At 46.0% G+C, this 25,046-nt stretch overlaps 1 protein-coding gene across 1 annotated transcript in view; it reads right to left on the bottom strand.

Moving 5' to 3' along the window:
• Positions 1-25,046, bottom strand: part of LOC126520883 (cytospin-A-like) — a 134,815-nt gene that overhangs the window by 83,728 nt on the left and 26,041 nt on the right. The window contains exons 5-7 of the mRNA XM_072287072.1: positions 14,420-14,587; positions 9,971-10,119; positions 4,062-4,347 (exon numbers count right to left, since the gene is read on the bottom strand). Coding sequence (XP_072143173.1) covers positions 4,062-4,347; positions 9,971-10,119; positions 14,420-14,587 — 603 coding nt within the window. The remainder of the gene's footprint in view (positions 1-4,061; positions 4,348-9,970; positions 10,120-14,419; positions 14,588-25,046) is intronic.

Below are 25,046 nucleotides of genomic sequence, written 5' to 3'. Positions count from 1 at the left end.
TGTTGCAACATGGTGCACCAGAAGTTCTCATTACTGACAGAGGAACCATTTTTACTGCTGAGCTTACTCAAGCCATCCTGCAGAGAAGTCACCGGAGGACCACTGCCCACCATATGCAGACGAATGCCCTAACGGGATGACCGAACAAGGCGCTCGCCAACATGTTAGCGTTGTACGTCGACATTGAACACAAGACATGGGATGCCGTCTTCCATATGTCGTCTTTGCTATGTCGACACAGCAGTGCAAGAAACAACACAGATCACGCCGTTTAAGCTGGTTTACGGAAGGATCCCGACGACAACTCTCGACGCCATGCTGTCACACGTCACCAACAAAGAAAATGTTGACTTCGCCACCTATCTCCAACACGCTGAAGAAGCCTGACAGCTTGCCCACCTTCGCATCAAGAACCAGCAAAGGACCAACAGCCGGCACTACAATCTTCGACGGTGCTACGTGGAATACCAGCCCAGCGACAGTGTTCGGGTTTGGATCACAATACGCTGACAAGGACTCAGTGAGAAACTATTGCGATGCTATTTTGGACCCTACAAGATCATCCCACACATTGGGGCACTCGACTATGAAGTCGTGCCAAACGGCATTTCGCTATCACAGCGGCACCACTCACGACCTGAAATAGTCCGTGTTGTGCGACTTAGGCCGTTCTACTAGCGCTAACGAACTTTGGGACTTTGCATAGCTGAACTTTGGACTTTGTTTCTTTGTTGTTTTGTTACTTTTTCTTAACAAGTGTCCTTTTGTTTTTCGCTCTCCTTTTTATTTGTAGCATCGGGATAATGCTTTTTGAGAAGGGGCATTGATACATGTATTTATCTTTTCCAGGTGACTGCTTTTCACCCTCTAACAAATGTTATCGCTCAGCGCAGGATGCGCCCGCATGTATTGAAAGTTTCTCGAATATTATATATGTTTCTATCAGTTTTCTGTTGTCACCAAAGCTTGCATAATCTCACTGCATGGGGGATGCGAATTGTGTAGAACTTTCTGGAAGACGCGCAGGCACCAGCGATTGCTCTAGAAGCTTCGATGACTCATGAATAAAAGCCGATGCACTTGACTGGCAGATCAGATTTTGACAATTGCCTACTGTGTTCGCCACTACATTGTGCTTTAGGTGTAGCCAGTTTTTCTGGGCACAGGTTCGCCCAATAAAAGCTAGTTTCGCCATTCAGAGTATTGTTGCTGCATTTTTTTTTGCATCACTACTACATGAGAATATCTAGGACTGTTTCCAAATCGGCAGTGTCCGTGGCATAGCCCCAATGCGGAGTTTGTTATTTTGAATGTCACGACGCAACCCCAGTTTTCAAGAAATTCAAGGAACACATTTATTTTCAAAAAGTTTTAAGAGGGAGCTTTAGATCAGGCCCAACTTAGACGGGACCTATTCAAATACATGTAAAACGCAAAAACGTTTTTCTGAGATAACCCGGACCAATTTTAATGAAATTTGTTGCACTTGAGAGGAAAAATTACATTCTAGTGACTGCTGAAAGTGGAATTTCCATTTTAAGGGCTGAATTTTGTTAAAAGGATATTCAAATATTCAAAAGTTTGAAATGTATAGAAGCATGAAGTTTACAAATTAATAGCTCTGCATCAAGGACTGCTATCACAGTTCTGTAAATGGCATCCACTAGATCATGGAAAGCGGACAAATTTGATATGTCATTTTATATCTTACGTGAATTTGTTATGTTGTGTACAAGGGTTCTGCAAAAGCTGTATTTCCATATTACAGCGAAACCTCGTAAAACCGTAGTTGGCCGGAGCTCCGAAAAAGTACGTACTAAACAGTAGTACTGTTTAACCAAAATAGCATCAGGCTGCCCACTTACCTGTCGAAAACGGAACACGGAACACGCAACTCGGAGAGAGTGCGATGAAAGGGGAAAAAAACATGCAGTATTTATTTACTTCACGCAACAAAAGTGTTATTTTCGTTTGATGCCGTGGCGGCCTAGCAGCGACGACAGTGGCCTCAAACTTATTGAAGCTGCATGCACGCTTTTCAGCCAGCCCCCTTTTCTCGGCAAACACTCGCATGGCAGATTCCTCGTTGGCGTTACATATTTTCCGTGCACGTGCGCGGTATTGCTGCCGAAGTCCCGGGGCGCCTTTTTCATTGCCGGGTGCTGTTCTCGTCGCAACGATTGCATTCATGAGGCTGACGTAAGGCACAGCTTCTGCCACTGTCGGGCCTGAATCGCCCATACTGTCGCTTTCCATGTTGTTCTCATCCCTGTCGCTAGTCCACACTTCGGCTAAAACAGACGCAACGATGGCGAAAAGTCGAACCACGTAGCCGATATCTCTTTGCGGTCGCAGCAGCGCTGCCGAGCAACTTCTTCGCATTCCAAATGCCGCACACCGCAGTCAACAGCAGATCCCTGCAGAAGAGTACGCATTTGAGCTGGTTGGTTCATGATTACGAGCAGTTAAACAGCGCTGAACAACAGGACGAACAGCGCTGGTGTCTGTGTCCCTTTTCTCGTCCTGTTGTTTAGCGCTGTTTTACTGCTCGTCAGCAGATCCCTGTCGCGTGCCAGCGCCGACTTCTTCATGTCACGTTCGATAGCACGGACGATGTCTAATTTTTCTTCTATGCTGAGCACCCACCGTCTTTTTTATCCGAGCTTCGGCATGACAGGAGTCCTCGCTTGCACGATGCCACAATGCTCTCTCATAGAATAAAGAACCAACTTGGCTCTCACGTAGAATAAAGAACGCTCTCTGGCACAGCGCCGAAATGATGTTGATGTTGATGTGGCTTCATGTGTAGACACACAGGGTGCTTAGAGGCCGTTGTTGCAATCTCTGAGGCTTGTTGTTCTGCCGGGCCGCCCGATGGAGACGACGCACCGCCGTGTTTGCGCGATGAAAAGTGGAAACACTACGTTTTATGCGGATACAAAACACATTATGTTCAATGGCCACTTAGTCGGGGATTTGACTTTATTACTTTTAAAACGAAACTACTGTTAAGCAGGTACGGTTTAACTAGGTTTTACTGTACTGAATTTTTTTAGATTCCTGTGTAACATATCAATTTTGTACAATTTAGATGTACTATTAGATCCAATACACGTAAATTTGGTATCATTTTTCATTGCCGAGTTGCAGAGTTATAAACTTGATAGTTTCGCTTTCTAAAGGTTTTCGATTTTTGCAACTTTTTAATAAAAAATTGACAACCTTAATCAATAATTCAGAACCAACAGTCACTAGATTTTAATTTCTTTTTTTTTAAATGCAACAAACCTTGCCAAATTTGGTGCAGTGGTTGTCGAGAAAAACAAATTCTCCTTTCACATGTATTTAGATAGGAGCACCCGAGCTAAAGCTTCCTCTTAAGGACCTTGAATCTCTTTTCCAAAATTCCAAGGGTTTTCAAGAATTTCAAGGAGGTGTGCAAACCCTGTTTATACAGCTTGGCTCACACATTCATTATACTTGCTCTCTGTGGGTGGGGCTACAATGCGGAATGTGTTTCACATAAGATCTTTCTGTGGGGCTCAAGAGAACAGTAATGTCTCATCAAACCACGGCTGCTAGAAAAATAGAAGGAGCATGCATTGGCCAGCAGTACAGCTTTACCTGCAAACTATAGTGTATTGAAGTGGCATTGCTTTTATGAAAAACCAGTTCCACATTCATCATGGAAAAGAGAAAAATTAAATTACCCAGTTTAACATTCCAAAGCAATGCACAGGCTACGTACAGGAGAGACCATAGTGAGGCGATGTGGCCCGAGTTCACTAATCAGAAGTTCTTTAACATGCATCTAAATCGAAGCACTCAAATACCTGTACATTCTGCCTTCAATGGCATGGAGACACCACAGCTGGTTATCATACCCTGGTAAAAGCTGGTAAAAGCAACCTTGTGCAGAGCAGTAGACCACAGACACTGAGCCATCGTGACAAGTCATGGCCAACTGGCAATATCAGTGCCTAGTGGCACAGAAGTTTGGCGCACATGAAAATTTATCCAAGCAATTCCCGACTGAAGGGAACACAAGCGTGGAAACAGACCTTGAGCAGCTCCACATAGTGCTGCTCCCTGGAAAGCTGTGGCGCCACTGCCGGTGAGGATGAAGACGAGGCCTGCGGTGGTGGTGGGGACCCATGGCCAAAGAGCAGTGCACGCAGGTGGTCATTGTGCGACCGGCACTCTTCCAGCTTCTCAGTCTGGGAGCAGAGTGACTCAAGCAGAAGCGCCTTCTCATCGCAGCAGCGCTCATTCTCCAGCTGAAGGTCGGTCAGCTGGTCCTGCAGGTCAGTCAGTTCTTGAAGTGTCGCCTGGAGCTCCTCATTGGTGCTGCATTTTAAACGAAGTATTGGTACCAGTACTATGTTCTGCGGTTTGCCTCCAATTCCTCTTTCTTCTTTCACACATAAGAAAATTTTTAATTAATTTATTTATTTATTTATTTATTTAAACAAAGGCTACGAACATTTCTATAGTAGAAGGCTCTGGATTAACTTCGACCACCTGGGATTTCAACATACACCAAAAGCTTGGTACAGGAAGGTTATAGCATTACACACGATCAGAATGCTGCACTCATTACCAGGAAACAAATACAATTTGTAATACTACTACGGTACTGTATAACACTATACTGTAAATACTAGTACCTGGGCAGACGTTACAGCATTTACTCAATACAAACAAACACTTTTGTGGAAAGAAGAATGAACTAAAATCAATGTGCGCATCGATTTTAGATTTGAGAACCAAAATGAGACTCCGATAGCTATATCCTATCATCACTGGCATCATGACTGAACTTTACTATCCACACGGGGTATTGTCACATGCGTTCCTTGGCACAAAAATTTATTCATGCTGTGGAAAAGGCAGGCACATACCCAGAGGAGGGGGGGGGGGGGGGGGGAGGGGGCTCTCACGCCACCACTCCTCACACACATTCCTAAAGCGTGTGGGTATGCACGACTGACGCGTCCCCTGATATGTTGTTTGCGTCCCCTGATACATCTCCTGCAATCCGGCTTCGCCGCGTGGCCTGGTGCCCGCGGCAGTTGGTGTGGTTGTAGCACACTGCGAGAGATGGCGCGAGTGTGGCTCTGCTAACAGAACCTAACAGTGGGTTTACTTGGGCGCAGAAAGGAAAAGGCTCTTCCTCTTTGGCTGGGGATCAGCAAGCGGCGCGGATGTTCCGCGTTTGCACCGATCTATCTGGCAGCCCAACGTAAACCTCTTGGGGCATCGGATGATAGCTTTAACAGTTTTGCTTCGTTCAAGACCTTTGTTTGAACCGAAGCATAGGGCTAGCGTAGATTTTGATCGTTAGCGTCGGCGGCATGCTTTCTTGATCGAGGCGACAGTGTCTGTAGTGTGTTTGAACTTTTCAACATGCTAAGCTTTTCACAAATGATGTTTTAAAGTTCTATTCATCGGTACGAGAGTCACGTGGTCTACATCTTGGGAGAGCGAGGCGTAGCGCCCGCAGAGCATTGGCAAGCCTGAAGCGAGTGAGTACGGAAGCCTCGTGGATGGTCCGAATTTCTTACGTGAATAGCTTCTTCTATCTCTGACTCTGATGAAGTCGCGGCTCTGGGAGCCGGGTGGCCGCGGGCCACGGGTGCCGCTACGGGCTGACTGGTATTGCGGCCTGGCACCGGGCGCTCCGACACCGTCTGGGATGGTGGGTGCCGTCAACTCGGATGCTGTGTGCACCGAGCGGGGTACGACCACCTAACAGAGCTGACGTTTCCTCGCGGCTGCCTGTTTTGCACCCATTTGGGTGTTGTTTTTTGGATGCCGGTTGTCAGGGTAGCGAGGCTTTAGGCATAAGGCTTTACGAAGCTGCCTGTCGCACGTGGAGGGACACAACCTGGTAGACCGTGGCATTGAGGTGTTGTACTTTGCTTCCCTCATTCTAGTTAGCTTCGCACGAATTGAAATTACTCGTTCGACTTAAGCAAGCGAGCTTCAATCATGTGAACTTAGCATCTGAGTAGCCGCCCGATCTTTTGCTAGCCAAGTTGAACATCGTACCATGTGGGCGATGCGCATGCAGAATTCATCTCCCTTGCACTACTTTAGGGTTTGCCGAGAGTGTTGAATGTATGCAGCGTGAGTAGAGTCACCCCTGGTTTGCTGTCACCTGCACATCATCTGCGCTGCTGCCCCGGACTACGATCGGGCCAACCCGTGCAATGGTGATGCTGTAGCCAGTTCGGCGCAGCAACTTCGGCGGCCGCCTGTATCCAGCTCGCAACTCTTGGTGGCGGAGAAAAGAGCCGGTGGGTCACCAACAGCTACGGCGGCTCTCATCAGAAGGCCGCGCCGGCGCGAGCAACGCTTGCCCTTACCGACTACTGCGTCGCTGTTTCCGGAGTCCTGGCCTGGAATCGTGACGTGGAGTGTGCAGAGCTGCTGCTATGACCAGTGGACGCCAGCGGTGTACCCCAAGGACATTGTCGGCTCGCATGTTATGGACAGCGTGTGGACATTTCCTCGGCACGGCCACTCTTGCATGTACTACCTTGTTCGCGAAGCACGTGTTGATGTTAGACCGTGTGGCATGTTTAGCCAGAATATGTAGTGATTTAAGGTTGGGGAGATATGGGGATGCGCGACTCTCACGCGTCCCCTGATATGTTGTTTTCCCGCATAGCTCGCACCTCCTGCAATCCGGGTGGTTGAAGCGCATTGCGAAAGATGGCGCGAGTGTGGCTCTGCTAACGCCACCTAACAGCGGGGTTACTTGGGCGTGGAAAGAAGAAGGCTCTTCCTCTTTGGCTGCGGATCAGCAAGCGGCCTGGACGTGCTGCGCGTGTGCCGATCCATGTTTCTGTAAGACAGTCTCACGAGGCCTCATTCGAATGCGCCACCGTTCGCGTGAATGTGTATGCACGAACGACCAGGCATTGGTGTCCAGCATGAGGCGAACATATTCGCTTGCTATCCGATCGCGGTAAGTCAGACTTCTAGATTTGTCGCGCGCCCATCGGCATGTTTTGTGGATAGCAACTCGGCTAGCAGGCATTAGGCTATGAAAGGTGCAATAAATGCCCTTGTGATTGTTTGCACTACTGTGTTGTCGTTCCTTTTTCCCAAGAGCACGATTGAGAAGCCCACAAGCGCCACCAAATCAATCTTGAGACCTGACAGCTATTCAGCAGTTAACATTTTGCTACTTTTTTCTCTCCTTTCGGATGGCTGTAGTTATTGGCATCGCCTGAAGTGCGAAGGCCAATTTTGTCATCGATTCGGTGCCTGTGTGATTAACTTGAGATGCATTCAGCTGTCACCATCTATTGGAACAGTCACGTGCATCACTGTTGCTTCGTTAGTTCAACCTTCTTTGTTTAGACTGATCCAGGGATCAGGAAAGTGATCCAGTTCATAGTGAGTTGGTCTCTATGCTCATGGAATGAGTTGTGGCCAGAGAAAATGCCAGTTGCGTTTAACTTTTCCTTTTGCTTCATTATTTCTTCGAAGGACGGCTCGCTACGACGCTGGCAGATCATCGGAACCATATACCTGTGATATGGGCCAGATAAGGTGGAAACTCAAATCATGCGTAATAGCGTCAATCATGAAACCCTGCAATAACCGTTGAACTCATAGGCAATATGAATGTCACCCGTTACCTCGTCTCGTTTTTCCCTAATTGTACAGCATTTTTCATGCAAAATTGGAAACTGAAAACAAGAGCTCATAAAGTTGAGAAATTAACCCTTTGAGGGCCGAATTATTTTGAAAAAAACTTTCCCAGGTGGTCAAATTACTTTATTGCGGATCTTGAGTCTACAAAATGTATTAAGTCGGGAATAAAAAGTCAAAAATAATTAGGAACAGTATTTTGGTGTCGGCATCACTCAGAACTGCAGAATGTTCAATAGTATTTCCGAGCGTGGTACTCCTTGTAACACGGGTCTACGCATAGCGCCTTATCGCAGTCTGCACACCTAAAATGCGTGTCTGTTCTCTTGAAGCGAGGAGTTGTGTTGGCGCACACATGCCATCTCTGCGTGCGGCTGCCTTGGGCAGAGGTCTGAGGCACCCTCTCGCGTAAGCGCGTTGCCGCGGAGAGCGAGAATACCTCGCGAACGGCGCTGATAAGCAAGTGGTGATAACCAAGCTAAGAGAAGTGCCAATCAAGATAGAAATCAACTTCCGCCGCCCCTGCGAGAGCGTGCCGACAAAGAGAAAAACCACGTTTCGCGCGCCTCCGTTGCGATGACGCGGCGGAACCGAAACCGCGAAAGCTCGTTGCCACTGAGAGCGGGAATACGTCGCGAACGGCGCTGATAAGAAGGCTAAGAGCAGCGCCAATCAAGATAGAAATCAACTTCCACCGCCCTGCAAGAGAGTGCTCTCAAAGAAAAAAATGACATTTCGCGCGCCTCCGTTGCGATCACGCGGCGAAACTGAAACCGCCAAAGGGGCGTTGCCGCAGTCTGAGCGACGGCCTGAAGCTAGCAATCAGCTCTGTTTATCTTCTTAAGAAGGTAGCACCAATTTCAGACGCATCTTGTAAGTGCTAAGAGGTGGCAGCACCTCCCGATGAGCGCTCATCGTCATTATGGTGCGAAATTTCAAAAGAGAGTCGGAACCGTACCCGTACGGCAAAGACCTTGCGGGACAGAAAACCGCCGCCGTACATGTACGGCAAAAACCTTCAAAGGGTTAAGAGATCTACTAAGGAAGAGAGCCGAGGCAACAGCCAAACAGGAAGGAAAAGTGAAAATTAACAAACTTAACCATTGTTTGTGAAAATATTTATGGATCAACATCTTTTTATTTAAAATGGAAGTAGAAAAAACTCCGCCAAAAGTGGAGAATGATTCCGTGTGTCTTGAATGATGCTTCAGTTATCAGTTGAGTCGCCTGACGTAGCCACTTCTCTGCTGTGCTTATAAGGGTGTTTCTCTAACCTTTTGCGGTGGGCACAGTATGTCTAGAACCACGGTAGCCTGTGTTCTACACGGTTGTATGGGACTGGCAGCCACGCATCGTTATGCAACTTTCCAGATAACAATAAGAGTTGATTTTAGCACTTAGTAGAGCAGTAAACGAGGGATCCAAAAGAACTCTGATTGTTCCGCAAATATATATTTCTCTATAATTCTTGCAGAGCTAAATAAAAAAACACCTCTAGAAATTTTTATTTTACACTTTCGCTTGTTTACTTGTTCTTGGTGGTGTTCTTCCTGCGCTTCTTTCCTGCGCAAGTCTATTTGATGTGGTTCCTTGTTTGTCAAGTAAAGGAGACGTGTATCTCACAGGCGTACCTGTGAGATACACCTTATTTTCGTTCTCTTTTGCGGGTTTACGCGTCTTTATGGCAAACGGTGGGCATTATTCACATTTGTACTAGTAAAGATACCCCCCCCCCCTTCATTTGCACAGGAAAGTTACACTGGGTAACTCCCCCCCCTCCCGAAAAGACAATTCTGGGTACATGCCTGACAAAAGGCTTGCGCAACCCACATATCCATCGAACGCAAGCACAGGATTTGATGCAAAAAGCCAAGGCACATTAACACCCCAATGCAAGTACAGTCAAACCTCAATATAATGAACACAAATATAATAAAGTATTGTATATAACATTGTAAATATAAAACATTTCTTTCTCACTAACATCCGTGTGTAGTAAATGTATGCTTGTAACGAATATTGGATAAACAAAGGTATTTTTATGTCAGATCTGATTGCTATAATGAGTTTCAGCTGTACTTCTCATTCACAAGCACGAAGCAGCCGTGGCACAGCGATAAAAATTCTTGGCTTGAATGTTGATACGCTCGATGTCCAGTATGATCGTTGGTTCAACCTGAAGTTGGACTTTATTTATATCACGCAGTGACCGAACCAAGGCGTGGCGAAAAAACACAATCGGCATACTTCTTATCTCGCAACTTCTGGGCACAGGCATGCCACACAGAGCAAAGCCAGGGTGCACCTGTAGTGGGTCTCCTCCATCTGCATGATGCGGTCCTGGAGGCAGGCGACCGACATTTCACTCATGCTGCTGGTGCTGGCCTTGTCCCAGTCCAGTCGGCTGCCGCTGGGGCAGGCATCGTCAGACAGGGCACCATCCACCGATTTGGCCTGCACACAAGTGACTTCAGTCTGCTTCTATCATGGCAACATTGTAACCATAGAGTTTCCTGTAACTATTACTAAAGGTAACTCTGGCACCAATGTCTACAAGAGCTGCAAGTACAGCAGTTCAGCCAGCATGGATAGTGAGTGATGGGTGGTGCATGGAGATGTGCCTACACTTCGTCCTTCTGGCTTCAACTGACTTTGTGACTTTGCAAGTTGATCATTCGCAAAAAAAGCTAAGTCCGCTTTAAAAGTGCATTCGCATGTGGATTTAAAGTGGAACATGCGTAACTGTTGCAAGTTACTGCACAGCAATTCACAACAATTATATTAGTGTGAAGAAACTTATTGTCTTCATACGTTTAGAAAAATATGATTGCTTTCAATATCAGAAAAATCAAGCATAATAAATAAAGCCAAAGGAGCATCTTAAGTCACAAGCATGAAGACAAATCATTGTACAGTCACACCTTGTTATAATAAACACAAATATAATGAAGTAGATTTATAATGTTTCACGGTGATATCAGCGTGTAACAAATATTATATGCTCATTATGAATATTGAATATCAGACAGGTGTTAGATATGACTACCTTAAATCGTGGTTCAGCTGTACTATCCATCCTTTCCATGGTAGCTAAACAATCTCAGCAGCAGAGCCCACTTTAGTAATTTTTGTGGGAAACTCCATGGTCATAACCACCGGTTCATAAACTGCTACTGGACTTTTACCTCGCTTTTGTGCCCCATACCCAAATGTCTTTCCCATACGCCTTGTTCAGAAGCAGAATATCAGTCAGAAGTCAGTGGCCAATGAACCTTTTGGAAAAGTTCCAAAGTGGCTTTCCTGCATTGCACATTGCCCATAATATGGCAACTCATCATCCATTGCAAAAAATGCTGATAAATGCATTGTGCTCTAGAACATTCATTCTCAACATAATTAAGGGGAGACACGGATCAAAAGAAAACAGCAATCTTTTGCTAAAAAAATGTGTTTATGTTTTTGGCAGCTTTGTGTTTCTCAATCATTCAAGAATGTGCTAACAAATTTCAGCTCCATCTGTGCAGTAATAAGGCAGGAGTTTGTGTATCTAGAGAGGTGGAGGCGCCTCAGATGAAAGAAATGTGCCTGTGACCACCGTTTTGGAAGTGCATTCACAGTGCAAGGAAAAGGCATAGTATGACGGCTACTGTCATTGTAAAAGGTCATTTTCTTCTCCTTGTATAAGAGCTTTTATAAGCTTTTTTTTATAAGTGGCATAAACAGTGTGATCAGACATGTGCAAAGGATGATGGGTGAAATCATTAGCAACAAAGTTTGGACAGTGGTTGCAAAAAAGGTGAAACTCAAGACACTGCTGGCAAACCGTGTCACTTTACTATGATTTACCACTGCACAAGGCCATGGGACAAATGACTTCCCAGCTTCAAACCATTTTGTACCATCATTTTCGGTGCACATTGCGCTCGAAGAGCCTTTCGTCATTTCTAGCATACACATTTACATCTGCAAACTGGCCCCGAAGTTTGGCAGATGCTATAGCTTTAGAAAGTGACACCGAGTCACAAAGCCGAGGGGAAAGCCTGAAACAGGTAACCGATTGCATGCCACTTAAGGTTTTCAAGTCGCCATGAGAGATCGACACAGCATCTTCTTCCTCGATGCTGGACATGTTTGTTTGGCATGCTCTGGGGTTTTGAATGGCTGCAGCGCTGGCAGTCTTAGAATGTTGGCTCAAAAAGGATTGAGAAAGTGGGCACTGTTAGTGGCAGGCACACGGCATGCCATTTAGAAAAGAGTTTCAAAGAGTGCCCGCCCATGGCAAGAGCAAATGCAGCCGAGCATGTGCAAAAGTAGCCAGAAAAAAAGTAGAAGATTGAAGCCATCCTCACAGAAGAACACAGTATACAAGAAGAAGACTCCGACGTATGCTCCTGGGAAATCCTAGTGACCGTAAGTACAATGAGAATAAAATGGCTCATTTAATTTTGAAGCCATTTTTCCAATTTTGCATTTTTTCACTAAAGCAAATACTATCATTTTTATATTAGACAAGGCACACTTGCTAGCAGGGCATTTTCTGCAGTGAAATTTTACTCAGAATGCTATTTTCAAGTGCTGCCATCTTTCTTAGATAAAAATTGAAATTTTGAGTTCTTGTGCAAGTTGCGATTGGGCCAATTATATACAATTACTTTCTGTGATAAGAAAATTGTTCCACATTACCACAGTTTGGTCCTTCCTAATATTACATAAAGCAACAAAATGCTTAATTTTATTGTCATTTCTAAACGGTACTTTTTGTGGCTAACTGCAGTCACTTGAATTTCTGAAGAGCCATAACTCTTTGACAACTTATTCGACAATGATGAATGTTGGTATCCGGCCCTATTCTGCTGCTCTTAATATACCTTCCGATTTTTATTAAAATTGAGCCAGTGGTTCAAAAGTAAACTTTTATGTGCCATGTCCCCCCTTAACCCACAAAAACAATTACAGTGCACCAGCTTTCCAGTAGTAACCAATTTATCACTGTGATGGCCAACAAGTTTTTGGCAATTGTTCACTACAGGAAAGCCAGCTTGCAACTTTTCCAGATGAAGTCATAATGTCAGGTGGTGTTCTATATAAACTTCAGATGCAGACGTTCTTTTGGCATAAATCAAAATGGACAATAAGGCATTACACTACAAAAGCTCATTCATTCATATAAATGAATAAATGACATTTATGGCCTAGCCCTACTAATGTGTGCATTATTCTACGGCTTAACACATTAGTGGCATGAAACATTCTTGAACATAAAAGCATTTACCTGCATGTCACTTATTGTGATGTGACAAGCCATGGAGCGCTGCTACCATCCAACTACTACGAAGTGGCAGAATATGCATATTACTATGACCATCACTTGAAAAGGCAGTGCTGGGAATGCTTTTCAAGAATAACATCTTTGGTTCCGTGCAGTTTGAACATTCCTACTTGACACATAAAAAAAACCAGACAAAACAAATATATCAAGCGGACATGCACATTTGACCTCTTGTGGAATCACCCTACTGACCATTATGGCACAAACTTTATGCCGTGATGATGCACACCCATGAGCAAAAGTATACGAACCACAGGTTCGCCAAAAAACATAAATTTCTTTGTAATTAACCTGCATAAACTGAAACTGACGAGTACACTGGAAAGTTCACAATGCCAAGTTTGGACTGCAGTCCTCAATTTCAAGTTGCATTCACAGGCAGAGGAAAAAATAGGCTTCATTGTGCAATCCCTGTCCGTATACTTTTGCTCACATGTGTACATAAACATGCAAAATTGGGTCTTCTAAAGTTGAGAGCAGCAAAAGAAGGCAGCAAACACGTTGCAGACATCAGGCATCACAACATTATATTAATGTAAGCCTTCGCTTTGCCCATCCACATGACAATGACTAACATGTAATAAAATAAAATTGCGGTGTTTAACATCCCTAAGCTGCACAGCGACTTGTGAGAAACATTGTAAGGGAACGCTCTGGATTATTTTGACCACCTGGGGTTTCTTACCATGCTCCTGAAGCTCGATAAGGAGTGTTACTGCATTCCTCTATCATCGGAATTTAGGCATCGTCACTGGATAAGGCTCCACTGAGCCACCCTGATGCATGTGGCTGATCATTGTAGACAAAGTTAATCTTGCATAGCTTTTAAACCTACAGTGTTAGTGAAACACAAATTAAGTACCTCCACAATAATGCAATTAAATTTTCTGTGTGAAAACCAGTTATATAAGCAAAGCATTGTATTGCCTCTGAAAATGTGCATCTCCTTGTTAAAATGTTTGCTTTCGAAGAGTAGTAACATTTTTGTGACTGTTTCACCTATGGAAGAGGCATTCTTACAATATCACCAGACGCTGGCTTAAAGGAACAATGCCCTTGGCAACAACGCTATGTTGTTGTGCTGGTAAAACGAGGATGCTCACTTTCTCAGCACAGTTTGTAGATGCTGTCACTTAAAGAAATGGCAATATGTCATAACTGTGATTGCAACAATTTATATACAAGCAGCGCCCTTATGCAGACAGAACCAGCCGGATGAACATTGCTTGCTAGCCAGCCCCCACTTTGAAGGAGCGACAAATAGAAGGGGCACTTGCAGCGCAATCATGCTGTTAACAAGCAGGGGGAGGTCTATTGCATTTGGAATACCGTGAATGAAGATGGCAAGAACGCCGTACTCATTTCTTAAACAGAGGCATTTCTAACAGCCTCGTAGTGCGTAGGAGAAGCCAGCTCCCCACTCACCTGTTCTCGAGTGCCATCAAGGCTGCCTGCCGAGGCTGACCTCTGCAACGGATCCTGCTTGCCTGAGGCCTCAGCAGGTTCTACACCCAGCTGGACCAGCCGTTCACGCAGGCTGCAGTTCTCCAGCTGGAGGGCCTCCAACTGGCGGCTGCCCCCAGAGCTCTCCTGCTACCAACAAGTGATGTGACTGCTATGCAAAACACAGGCTTCGAGAGGCACAGTTAACAACGGCATCTATGTAAAAGTGCATCAGGCGGGGCGATGCAGCTACAGTAGACTTCCGTTAATTTGATACGAGTTAATACAATTTTTCAGTAAATTCAATCCCAACCAGAGGTCCCTATTGGTGCCAATGCTATGGCACCAATTCTATGGACCCAAACTTTCGTTACTTCAATCCTAAAATTGGCCTTGAACTTTGAACATAATTTGAACTTGACCAGTCAGCATGCCCGCATGTGACCCCTGTGGTGACCCCAACAGCAGCCCCTTTGGTAGCACATTTCTTGGCAGAGCTTTGGGGACGGCAAATGCGTTTATCAGCATTAACAGTTCTCCTCACGATGTCTGTTTACATTATTTACACTATTCTAACCTTTCTTTTCTTTTTTAGTGGAAAACTGAACTGCAAATTGCATGCACGGTGCAGTTGGATACGAAATCAAAACTACATTCATGGTATTCATACACTTTACTGCATGACATCGCTTTGCGGCGAAGCTGACTTTAGGAAGCCAGCTACCATTACGCAATATATAATAGACTCTTGCCAATTTTTACAGCAAAGCTGTATTAGCGGCGAGAATTAGGAGTGGCACCCTCTCGCGAGTGACGTCACGGCCAGGACGCCGCTCGCTCCGGCTCACTCGGCTGCCGCGCGCGCTCGTTCCCTTCGTGTATGCTTGGGGTATGGGTCGCTCGAGCCGTACGTATTGAAGGATACGTCGGCTTCTTTCAGCTGCCATGCCTTAACCACAGTTTCTTCTTCAAGAGCGCGTGAGTCGAGAAACATTGCGGTTTGGATATCACAAGCTATGTAGCGTTAAAGGGGTCTACTGGTTTTGCAATGCATATATGCGCCGTGTCTATCGGTAAATTTTGCGTAAAAAGAATGTTTGCAAATTCAACACTCCAACTTGTGTATGATGCCTCGCTAAACACTTAACATTCCCTTAGTATTTAGCTATGAGAGACATTGCATTTTACATGGAAGAAAAATTTTGGTAATTGGCGTCAGCATGTTATCATATGTTAGAAAGACACTGCCCAGTGAAGCTGTCATTATGATCCTTATTACTCTAGTGTTGTTTTATTCAAATATGGCCATTCATTAATGCGTAAAAAAATAGTTAGGCGCGCATTTCTTATGAAAAAGTTTGCTGCTGCTTTCATCCCCCTCTGAAACAGGCCTCCAAAAAACGAATTGCTCATGGCTGCTAACACGACGGCGCGTCATGTAGAGTATTTACATAGTTAATTCACAAACACCATAGCAGAAATCACCTGAGAGAAAAGTTTCGTTGTTAAGATCGAGAGCCAATCAATTGAAAGTGATGAAATGTTTCACAGTGGCCCCAGTAGCCTTTATCGACAATATGGCACACCCCTGATCACGTAACGGTAGCAATCGACTGTCCGTATGGCGAGGCATACTATGTACGCGAAACCCATCAGTTCACTACAACTTCGAATTGAAACCATAAAGCATTTTTTTTACAGCGCGAACTGGAATGGCTAAAGTATTCCCGAGCTACTACAGCGCAGCTTAGATTGCCTAGAAAAAGAAAATTCAAGCACTTTCTGTCTCACCATGTCTCGATCCAGCGTTCTTTAATTATACAAACGGATAACTATTCGCTTCGTCGGTACATAAAAGAGAACCTTGCCCAACTGCAGGCTAAATAAAGTTTGCTCCAATCCAATCGCAAACATTCATAAGGAAAGCACCACAAGCCTTGCATATACTTTCACTTGATTTCTGACCATCCACCGGGGAATTTCTATATCTTCAATATGTCCCATACTACTAGTGATCGACGCTTCGACTTCTTTCTGGCTGCAGCCATGCGGTCCAACAGGCATACTTCACTAAAAAAATTGGGCCGAGCAGCCTGTGTCAGTTCGCCAAACAGATTCGTCATGTATATTTCTGAAGCAACAAGCACCAGTAAATTTCTCAAGTGAGTTGAACGTGTAGCACGGAAAAGGGAATATATATTCGTACATTCCAATTTGTATTCTGTAAATAGCTGTAACCCTTCATTATCATTACTTCAAATTTCCGCCGCTTAAAATAAACACGTGAACAACCGCCTAATGTTGACAAGCAGCTAAAGAAGCAAGTGGTGCTTGTAGAATCTAAACTCCAGTATTAGTTAAGTCCCCGTGTTACTGCCGAGCGTTTCTGTGAAGAAATGCAAAAATTCGATATTATACCATGAACTACTCGTCGTGAGCAAACCTGTTTTAGCGGAATAATATCAACGTAAATGTTATAGACGTCATATATAGCCAGCGTTTGTGACATACTTGTTGCACCGCGGCAGGTATTGTATCATAACTGGATTCCTATATGCTATGTTTTTGCGATTGTCCATCCGCGCATGAAAAACCCGCAATGGGCTGGTCTGTGCTCCTTCGGCTGGCACTGTAGCGTTGCCTTTGAGAGCTGCATTGTTGTCTAAGAAATTAGCTCTTTGAATAAATGTTCGCAAAGGAAGACGTCGTAAAAATATATTTGAGACGACCACCATAAGTATACAAGCAGAGAGAACTAGGGCGAACAAACGAAAACAGCGCAGAAAGCGCCCGGACAACGCCCGAACTGTAGCAGACGACAGGCGCGAGTCCTTGCCCTGACGTCACGCGCGCGGCGCTCGCAGCGCCCCTGTAGTTCGTTCTCGGGGCTACAGCTAGGGCATCGTGGTCGTCCACGAACAACCCGCAAACTACCTTGTTGGCAAACACTATGCAATACACAATAGACTCTTGCCAATTTTTACAGCAAAGCTGTATATGGCTAGGGCATTTACGTCATCCACGAACAACCCGTGAACTGGCTCATTGGCTCCCCTCGGCACGACCATGCGAACATGCTCGTGCCACTGCTCACACATTTGTCGGCAGCGTCTCCTTCCACAGCAGGCCCCATTGTCGCTCATTGCTTAAGGGGGTATGAGCTATTCATTGGCAAGAGGAAACAATCGTCATCGTACTCCTCATCATAATCAACTATTATCATTATCATCAATGGCTCAAGCATCGTCATCATCTTCCACAGCTGGCTCCGTTGCCACTCATTCCAGCATATAATTTCACTTCTCTTCTGTCGTCGTAATGGGGAGGCCGCGTAAAATTTTTTTTTAATTTACAGTGGTACGAACCATTACTTAAGAGGGTATGAGTCATTCATTGCCTTACGTAACGAACCCATTTAATAACAGAGGTGATACGAGTGTGTGTGCATACCTATCGTCACGATGACCACCGATCAAGACAATAAACATGCTTGTACCTTTGTTCAAAATTCTACGCCACCTCTGTGTCGTGTGCTAAACAGCTTTGCTGGTCATCCACCTTCACAGAGTGGAATGGCTTATGATTTTTTATTCTTGCTAAAGAAACGGGTGAATGTTAGATGCCTAATTTGTTTAAAAGCTTTACTGTGGTTTAGTCTTCTTTTTAAAGTGAAGCTTTCTTTGCTTCTTCCTTCAACTTTCCCGCTGCTGCTGATGCTGCTGTCTGGCACACCTCGTCGGGGGGTGGCTCAGAGCATGACAAGAGCGCGGCAGAGAGGAAAGGCGACAAGTGAAACTCGTTTGGACCTTTGCACTACGTCGAATGAGCACCATGCCCTCTGGAGCTCCCTGGACGTCGCCACATTAGGCTCTTGACAACTGTAGTTATCCATGACCCCCCACAAAAGCATTGCAGAAATTGCAGCGCTTACCTTTCTACTAACATGCAAATCCAGAGGGAAGCCAGATAAAATAGTAGAGAGGGGGGGGGGGGGAGAAGAGACGGAGAATAGGTAGAACCGATGCAGTCGCAAAACGAGTGAATAACAGCCTTGCCACTCTTCACTCGCAGTTCCCACACAAGGGGGAGGGATAGAAAAAAGGTAACATGAGAAGGCAAGGAAACTCTACTACTATACAATAGCTGTTGCAGGGAAACTGGATAAGCTTAAGTTCAAGATATGGTACAGTATGTTTCTGCTAGAACGACAGAAAGCTTAGCTAGATGGTAAGGATTCATAATGCGAAAAAGGGTAAGGCGTGCAGAAACGGACACAAGAGAAGAGAAGTGGACAACATGAACGCCGACTATCAACTGAAGCAAGCCCTGAGGCGAAAAAAGAAAGAAGACCTAAAACTCATCTGCGCAAGCTTAGAACAACAGAAAGCTGAGCTAGTTGGTAAGGATTCATAATGCAAAAAAGGGTAAGGGGTGCAGACACGGACACAAGAGAAGTGGACAACATGAACGCCAACTATCAACTGAAGGAAGGACTGAGGCGCAGATGAGTTTTGTGTCTTCTTTCTTTTTTCGCCTCAGTGCTTCCTTCAGCTGATAGTCAGCGTTCGTGTTGTCCACTTCTCTTCTCTTGTGTCCATGTCAGCATGCCTTACCCCCTTTTTTGCGTTGTGTTCCTGCTATTTCTGAAAAATAAACACCATGCAAATATGTCAAGCAGACAACTTATGCAGGGCGTGGAGAAGCAGAGCCACATTAATTAAAGCGCACGGCAGAGTCCAGGCGACACTATGGAAGTCGTCGACCGTCAAATCAATGCTTCTGTGCCCGCCACGGTAGCTTTGCGGCTATGGCATCGCTAGAGGTCGCGAATTTGATCCCGACCGCGGCAACCGCTTTGCAAGGGGGTCGAAATAAAAAATGCACATGCATTTAGATTTTAGGGCCCATTAAAAAACATCATGGCATCAAAATTCGGAGTCCACCACTAAGGCGCGCCTCATTATCTGATTGTGGTTTTGACACGTACAGCCCCATAACCCAATTCAAGTTTAATACTTCTGCCACAATGCGATGTGACATGTGAGGCAATGACAATGCTCAACACTCTCGGAGGTTATGAAATATGGTGCACAACAACACTTCAAGCAAACGCATCTCCCTGTGTGTTCTGTGTACTACGCAGACAAACAGCAGTGGTGCACGCAAGGTAGCGTTTAACATCCACTCACCACCATTGTGCTAGACTAAACGTAGAAGAAATAAACATTTGCAGTCAACATCACCGCTAATTATTGTCAATCAAAGCAAACAGCACAGAAAGCTTCACCTACATCGATTCACAAAGTGCACGGGATCCACATAATTTTTACTTTGGACAGATGCAAAGTAGGCGCATTTTGTCACAGAAGTGTTGCAATTGGACGAATACTGCCAAATCAACCAACTGTGTGTTCTGATGGTCTTTTTCTGCAGCTTGTTTAATACAACCCAACAAATAATGCAATCAATTTCATCAGTCTCGTCAGGCCCAAATTAACAGAAGTCATCTGCATAAAACTGCATCCACCACAGTGTTCTGAAGCCTCGGCACCTCTCCCTGCTACTTGTTACTTCTGCTGACACTTTCCGTACCGCAATAAATTACAAAACTTCAACCAAGTTTCCAATGTATGTGTTTGAGCAATGTTAAAGAGAAAGACTATACAAGATGGCACTAACCTTGGTAGATGCCACCATTTAGTGTCAAGAACAGTAGCTATACACAAGTTTGTGGATATACTTGTCATACAGCGAGATATTATTCTTCGTGAAGATTATACCCATGATCACCTATACTGACACAAATTTTGGGGATCACGGTAACCATCATTGGTAGAGAAAGGGCTAAACTCGTACGGTTAATAAACATATTGCATTATTGTTGCAAATTCATTTGCCTTCATATTACTAAATGTTAGCCTCCTCGTAAGCTCAGTAGATATAAGTGACTACTTCGGTCACGCAGTGGTCCAGGGCTGAATTCCCAGACGAAGACAGGTATTACAGCGGAGCTTTTTCTTACTATGCACATATGCATGCCACTTTAAAGGGGCACTGAAGAGAAACACTAGATCAGTTTAGACAGATAACATATTCAATAAAAACTTTATTTCTGTTAATTTGGCAGTACACTAGATTTCTTTTTCGACTCCAGTTTGTGGGGATGCGCAACTCTCGCATGTCCCCTGATATGTTGTTTTCCTGCATAGCTCCCGTCTCCTGTAATTTCGGTTCCGCCGCGAGGCTTGGCGCCAGCGGCAGTCGGTCTGGTTAAAGTGCAGTACGAGAGATGGCGCGAGTGTTGCTCTGCTAATGCCACCCAACAGCGGGGTTTCTTGGGCGCAAAAAGAAGAAGGCTCTTTGGCTCGGGGTCGGCAAGCAGTGCGGCGATTCATGCTTCTGTGAGACCGTCTCGCGAAGCCTACCCCGGAATGGATGAAAACGCTAGTTCGAACATGCCACCATTCGCATGACCGTACGTGCGAACGACCAGGCGTTGGTGTCCAGCATGGAGCGAACATATTCGCTCGTTATCGGGTCGCGGTGAGTCGGACTTCCGCTATTTGTCGCGGCCCATCGGCATGTTTTGTGGATAGCAACTCTGCTAGCAGGCATTGATTTATGAAAGGTGCAATAAATGCCCTTGTGATTGTGTGCACTACTGCATTGTCGTTCCTTTGTCTCAAGAACATCGGTGAGAACCGCACACTGGAACTGGCCACAGCATCACCATTGCCCAGAATGGCTTGATCGTAGTCCGGGGCAGCAGCGCAAACGACGTGCAGGTGACAACACAAACCAGGAGTGACTCCACTCACGCTGCGTACACTCAACGCACTCAGCAAATACTAAAGTAGTGCAAAAGAGAGGAATTCTGCATGCGCATCGCCCATGTGGTGCGATGTTCAACTCGGCTAGCAAAAGATCGGGCGGCTACTCAGATGCTAAGTTCATGTGAACAAAGCTCGCTTCCTTGAGTCGAACGAGTAATTTCAATTCGTGCGAGGCTAACTAGAATGAGGGAAGCAAAGTTCAACGCCATGACCCACCAGGTTGTGCCCCTCCACGTGCGACAAGCAGCTTCGTAAAGCCTTAGGCCTAAAGCGTCACTGCCCTAACAACCGGCATCCAAAAAACAACACCTAAAATGAGTGCAAAACAGGCAGCAGCAAGGAGACATCAGCTCTGTTGGGTGGTCCTACCCCGCTCGGCGCACACAGCACACAGCATCCGAGCTGATGGCACCCACCGTCCCAGACGGTGTCGAAGCGGCCTGGCACCAGTCAGCCCGTAGCAGCACCAGTGGCCCGTGGCCACCCGACTCCCAGAGCCGCGACTTCATCAGTGTCAAAGAGATAGAAGAAGCTATTTACATAAGAAATTCGGACCACCCACGAGGCTTCCGTACTCACTCGCTTCAGGCTTGCCAATGCTCCCCAGGCGCTCAGCCTCTCTCCCCCAGGATGTAGACCACGTGGCTCTCGTATCGACGAATGTCATTTAAAAAAATCATTTGCAAAAAGGCTTAGCATGATGAAAAGTTCAAACACACTACAGCCACCGTCGCCTCGCTCAAGAAAGCACGCTGCCGACGCTAGCGATCAAAATCCACGCTAGCCCTACACTTCGGTTCAAACAAAGGTCTCGAACGAAGCTAAACTGTTAAAACTATCGTCCGATGCCCCAAGAGCCCCACGTTGGCCGCCAGATATGGGGTTCTCACCCGTGCCCTTGGGACAAAGGAACGACAACACAGTAGTGCACAGAATCGCCCCACAAGCTAACTCAATTTTTTGGTTGATTCGATTCAGATCGACTGTCCCGGCCAGTACCCACACATTTCTATGGCACCAGCTTTCATTAATTCGATCCTGAAATCAGCCTTCACCAGATTATTTAAACTTGGCTGGTCATCACACACGTGCCCGATCCGTACGGTGACCACTTTGGCGATTACAAGAGCAGCTCAGCTGCACTTGGGTACAGTGACTGCGTCATACACATCAACTCCCATCAAAAACGCTCATTTTCGGCTTGCCCCAAGAAGATTTTAAAGTGAAAACAATAACTCACAATGAATTAATACAGTATTTGCTCAACTCTAAGGTGCACTTTCTTCAAAAAACAAATTTTACCACAAATTGCTTGGGTGGTACAATCTGGTACAAAACCAAAACCACATTCTTTCATTTTTGCTGAACTTCTGGCTTCATCAATAGGCCTTGTCACATGGTAAAAGTGGCTTTTTCAGTATTGTGTGGGGAGCACATGTGCCCATTTCCTCCTGCTTACTCACGTCATCTCGTTCACACGTTGCGGACGCATCGTGAGCCGATGTAGACAAGGGAGAGAGGCACTACGTGTCCTTCCATTCTTTTTCGCTCATATGACATGCGTACCCTTCTCCCCCGGCTCACAGGAAAAGGAAAGGTATCCAACAGGCTATGGGACATGCCCCTCGCAATGGGTGAAAAGGTATAAGAGCACGCCACCGCTGGAGACCCTCTCTCTCGGGCGTCTGACCTCAAACATGCCAGATTGATATACTTGCTGCAACTCGTGAGTGACCTCGTTTGTCTAACTCTCCCATGCAATGAGGCAAGCCTATTTCTTACAGAGTGGACTTCCCTCTGCCAGTGTCCCTTATTGTTTGTAGCAATAAATGTTGTTACAGTTGACACCGCTGGTTGCCTTATTCGTTCAAACCTGATGTAGCTGCGATTACACACGCTACAGGTTGGGAGTACCACGGAAAGACTGTGTATGGTTAGATCCAGAGCTCGCCTTCAACCCTAGCCAAACGCAGAGCATACCCCCACAATTGCAGAAACGTATTTTGCTATTATAGCTAAAATTATCTATCGCTTAAGCATTCCTTTAAAGCCTGTTTTGCATGCAAGCATCTGTAAGGCGGTGGTCGCAGCAGCTGAGAGGCACTGCAACACATAGACGCAGCTTCATTTCACATGCACCGTCTTCGCACGGCACCAACAACTAACATTAAAGGGAAACTGAAGAGTCTGTCGAATTCAATAAGACACTCATATATGGGTGCGGGAACCTTATAAATCATGCAGGCAAAATTTTGGGGGAGATTTTTCACGTAGGAGCGACGTAATCGTGGGTTAAAATTGCACTGTCGCACCGCCCCCCCGATAAGCGCCGCGCAGCGATGCGAGCGGAGACCGGAAACCGCGGCGTAGTGACGTCAGCACTGGTGTTCCGTTCCTTCGCAGTCTCCGCGACCGTGCCTGACCGTGCTTGTTTCTACATGCGTGCCATCATAATCAGCTTCGCTCGACCCTGCATTTCTTTGTGTGTATGTAGAGTGGTAGCTGACGTGCGCAGCATCAATTGAAGTGGTGAGCAGATCATGCCAGCGTTCTGTGCAGCCTACAGTTGCACGAACACCAGTGGCTGCGACGATGTTCCGATGTTCCATAACTTCGCGCAAGACAAGAAGCTTTTAGCTAAGTGGGAGGCTGCTGTGAATCGAAAGAATTTCAAGCGCTCAAGAACAACAGTGCTGTGCTCTAGCCACTTTCACGACGCTGATTATTACCAGAGTGAATTACAACGTGAACAATGAGTGAACAATGCGTGAATTAGTGAGAGTACAACTTGCTGCTAGCAGGCTTTCTAAACGCAGCGCAAAAAGGTCGGGGCAACGAACACATAAAGACGAAACGGGTGCGGGCGGACGGATGGTAACTGGTCTTGGAAGACCTTATGAATACACGAACTCGTCCAAACCTGGATTTTGATTTACTGCTAGCTCCTTCGTGTTAGTACACTGAACAGAAGGTGCATGTTTATCTCCCACCCTTGACACAGGTTTCGGCGCAAACCGCCGTTAATTTTCTATTCGCACGTGTGTTGTGAAACAGCCTACACGCAGCTGCCACAACCCAGTGCAAGTGCACAATTTGCGTGTGTTTGAAAGCCAGCACAAGCCAGGACGCTGCGCTCCCCCTTCTCTCGCACACGGAGAAACCGGCCGTCTCACGCAGCCGACGGAATTCGCCGCCTTTACAGCTCCAGTTACGAGTAGCGTGCGAATGGCGCGCTGAAGGTCACTACACGTGCTGCAAGAGCCGGAAAACTTTTCCCACCTGTAAACCCTCTGTGTAGCTTGCCGACCACTTTGGGGCAGCACACAAATGCTGATGATCGCATTCCCGCTTACATTCCACGAGGAGGCATGTAGGAACATAACAGTAAAGTTGCTTGCCCGGAAATGAACTCACTGGATCGCTGAAAGCAGCTTTGGAAAAAACAGTCACCAAAGGACATTTCTAACACGAGGAGATGCTAACACTTCGCTTTCATTCCCATCGAAACCACTGCTTGCTACCAGCATCTTTTACTTCTTCGAGAGGCCGGCTCCTTGCAACAGGCTAGTACATGTAGGGAGCAACGCTGAACTCCTCAGGGAAACGCAAGCTCTCGAAATTTACCATTACCGTCCGAGCAAAACAACAGCACCAAACCACCCTGCACTGTGCTTCATGTGTAGCGGCAGCGGTCAGTCCGGACGAACATTATTGTTGACGTCCCAAGGCGCCCCACCAATCACAGGCGCAAACGGGACGGGCGAGCTGCCCCGAGT

The sequence above is a fragment of the Dermacentor andersoni genome, chromosome 3, assembly GCF_023375885.2.
Source record: "Dermacentor andersoni chromosome 3, qqDerAnde1_hic_scaffold, whole genome shotgun sequence".
NCBI lineage: Eukaryota > Metazoa > Arthropoda > Arachnida > Ixodida > Ixodidae > Dermacentor > Dermacentor andersoni.
The sequence above is the reverse complement of the archived record's forward strand: the minus strand, read 5'-3'. Positions and strand labels throughout refer to the sequence as shown.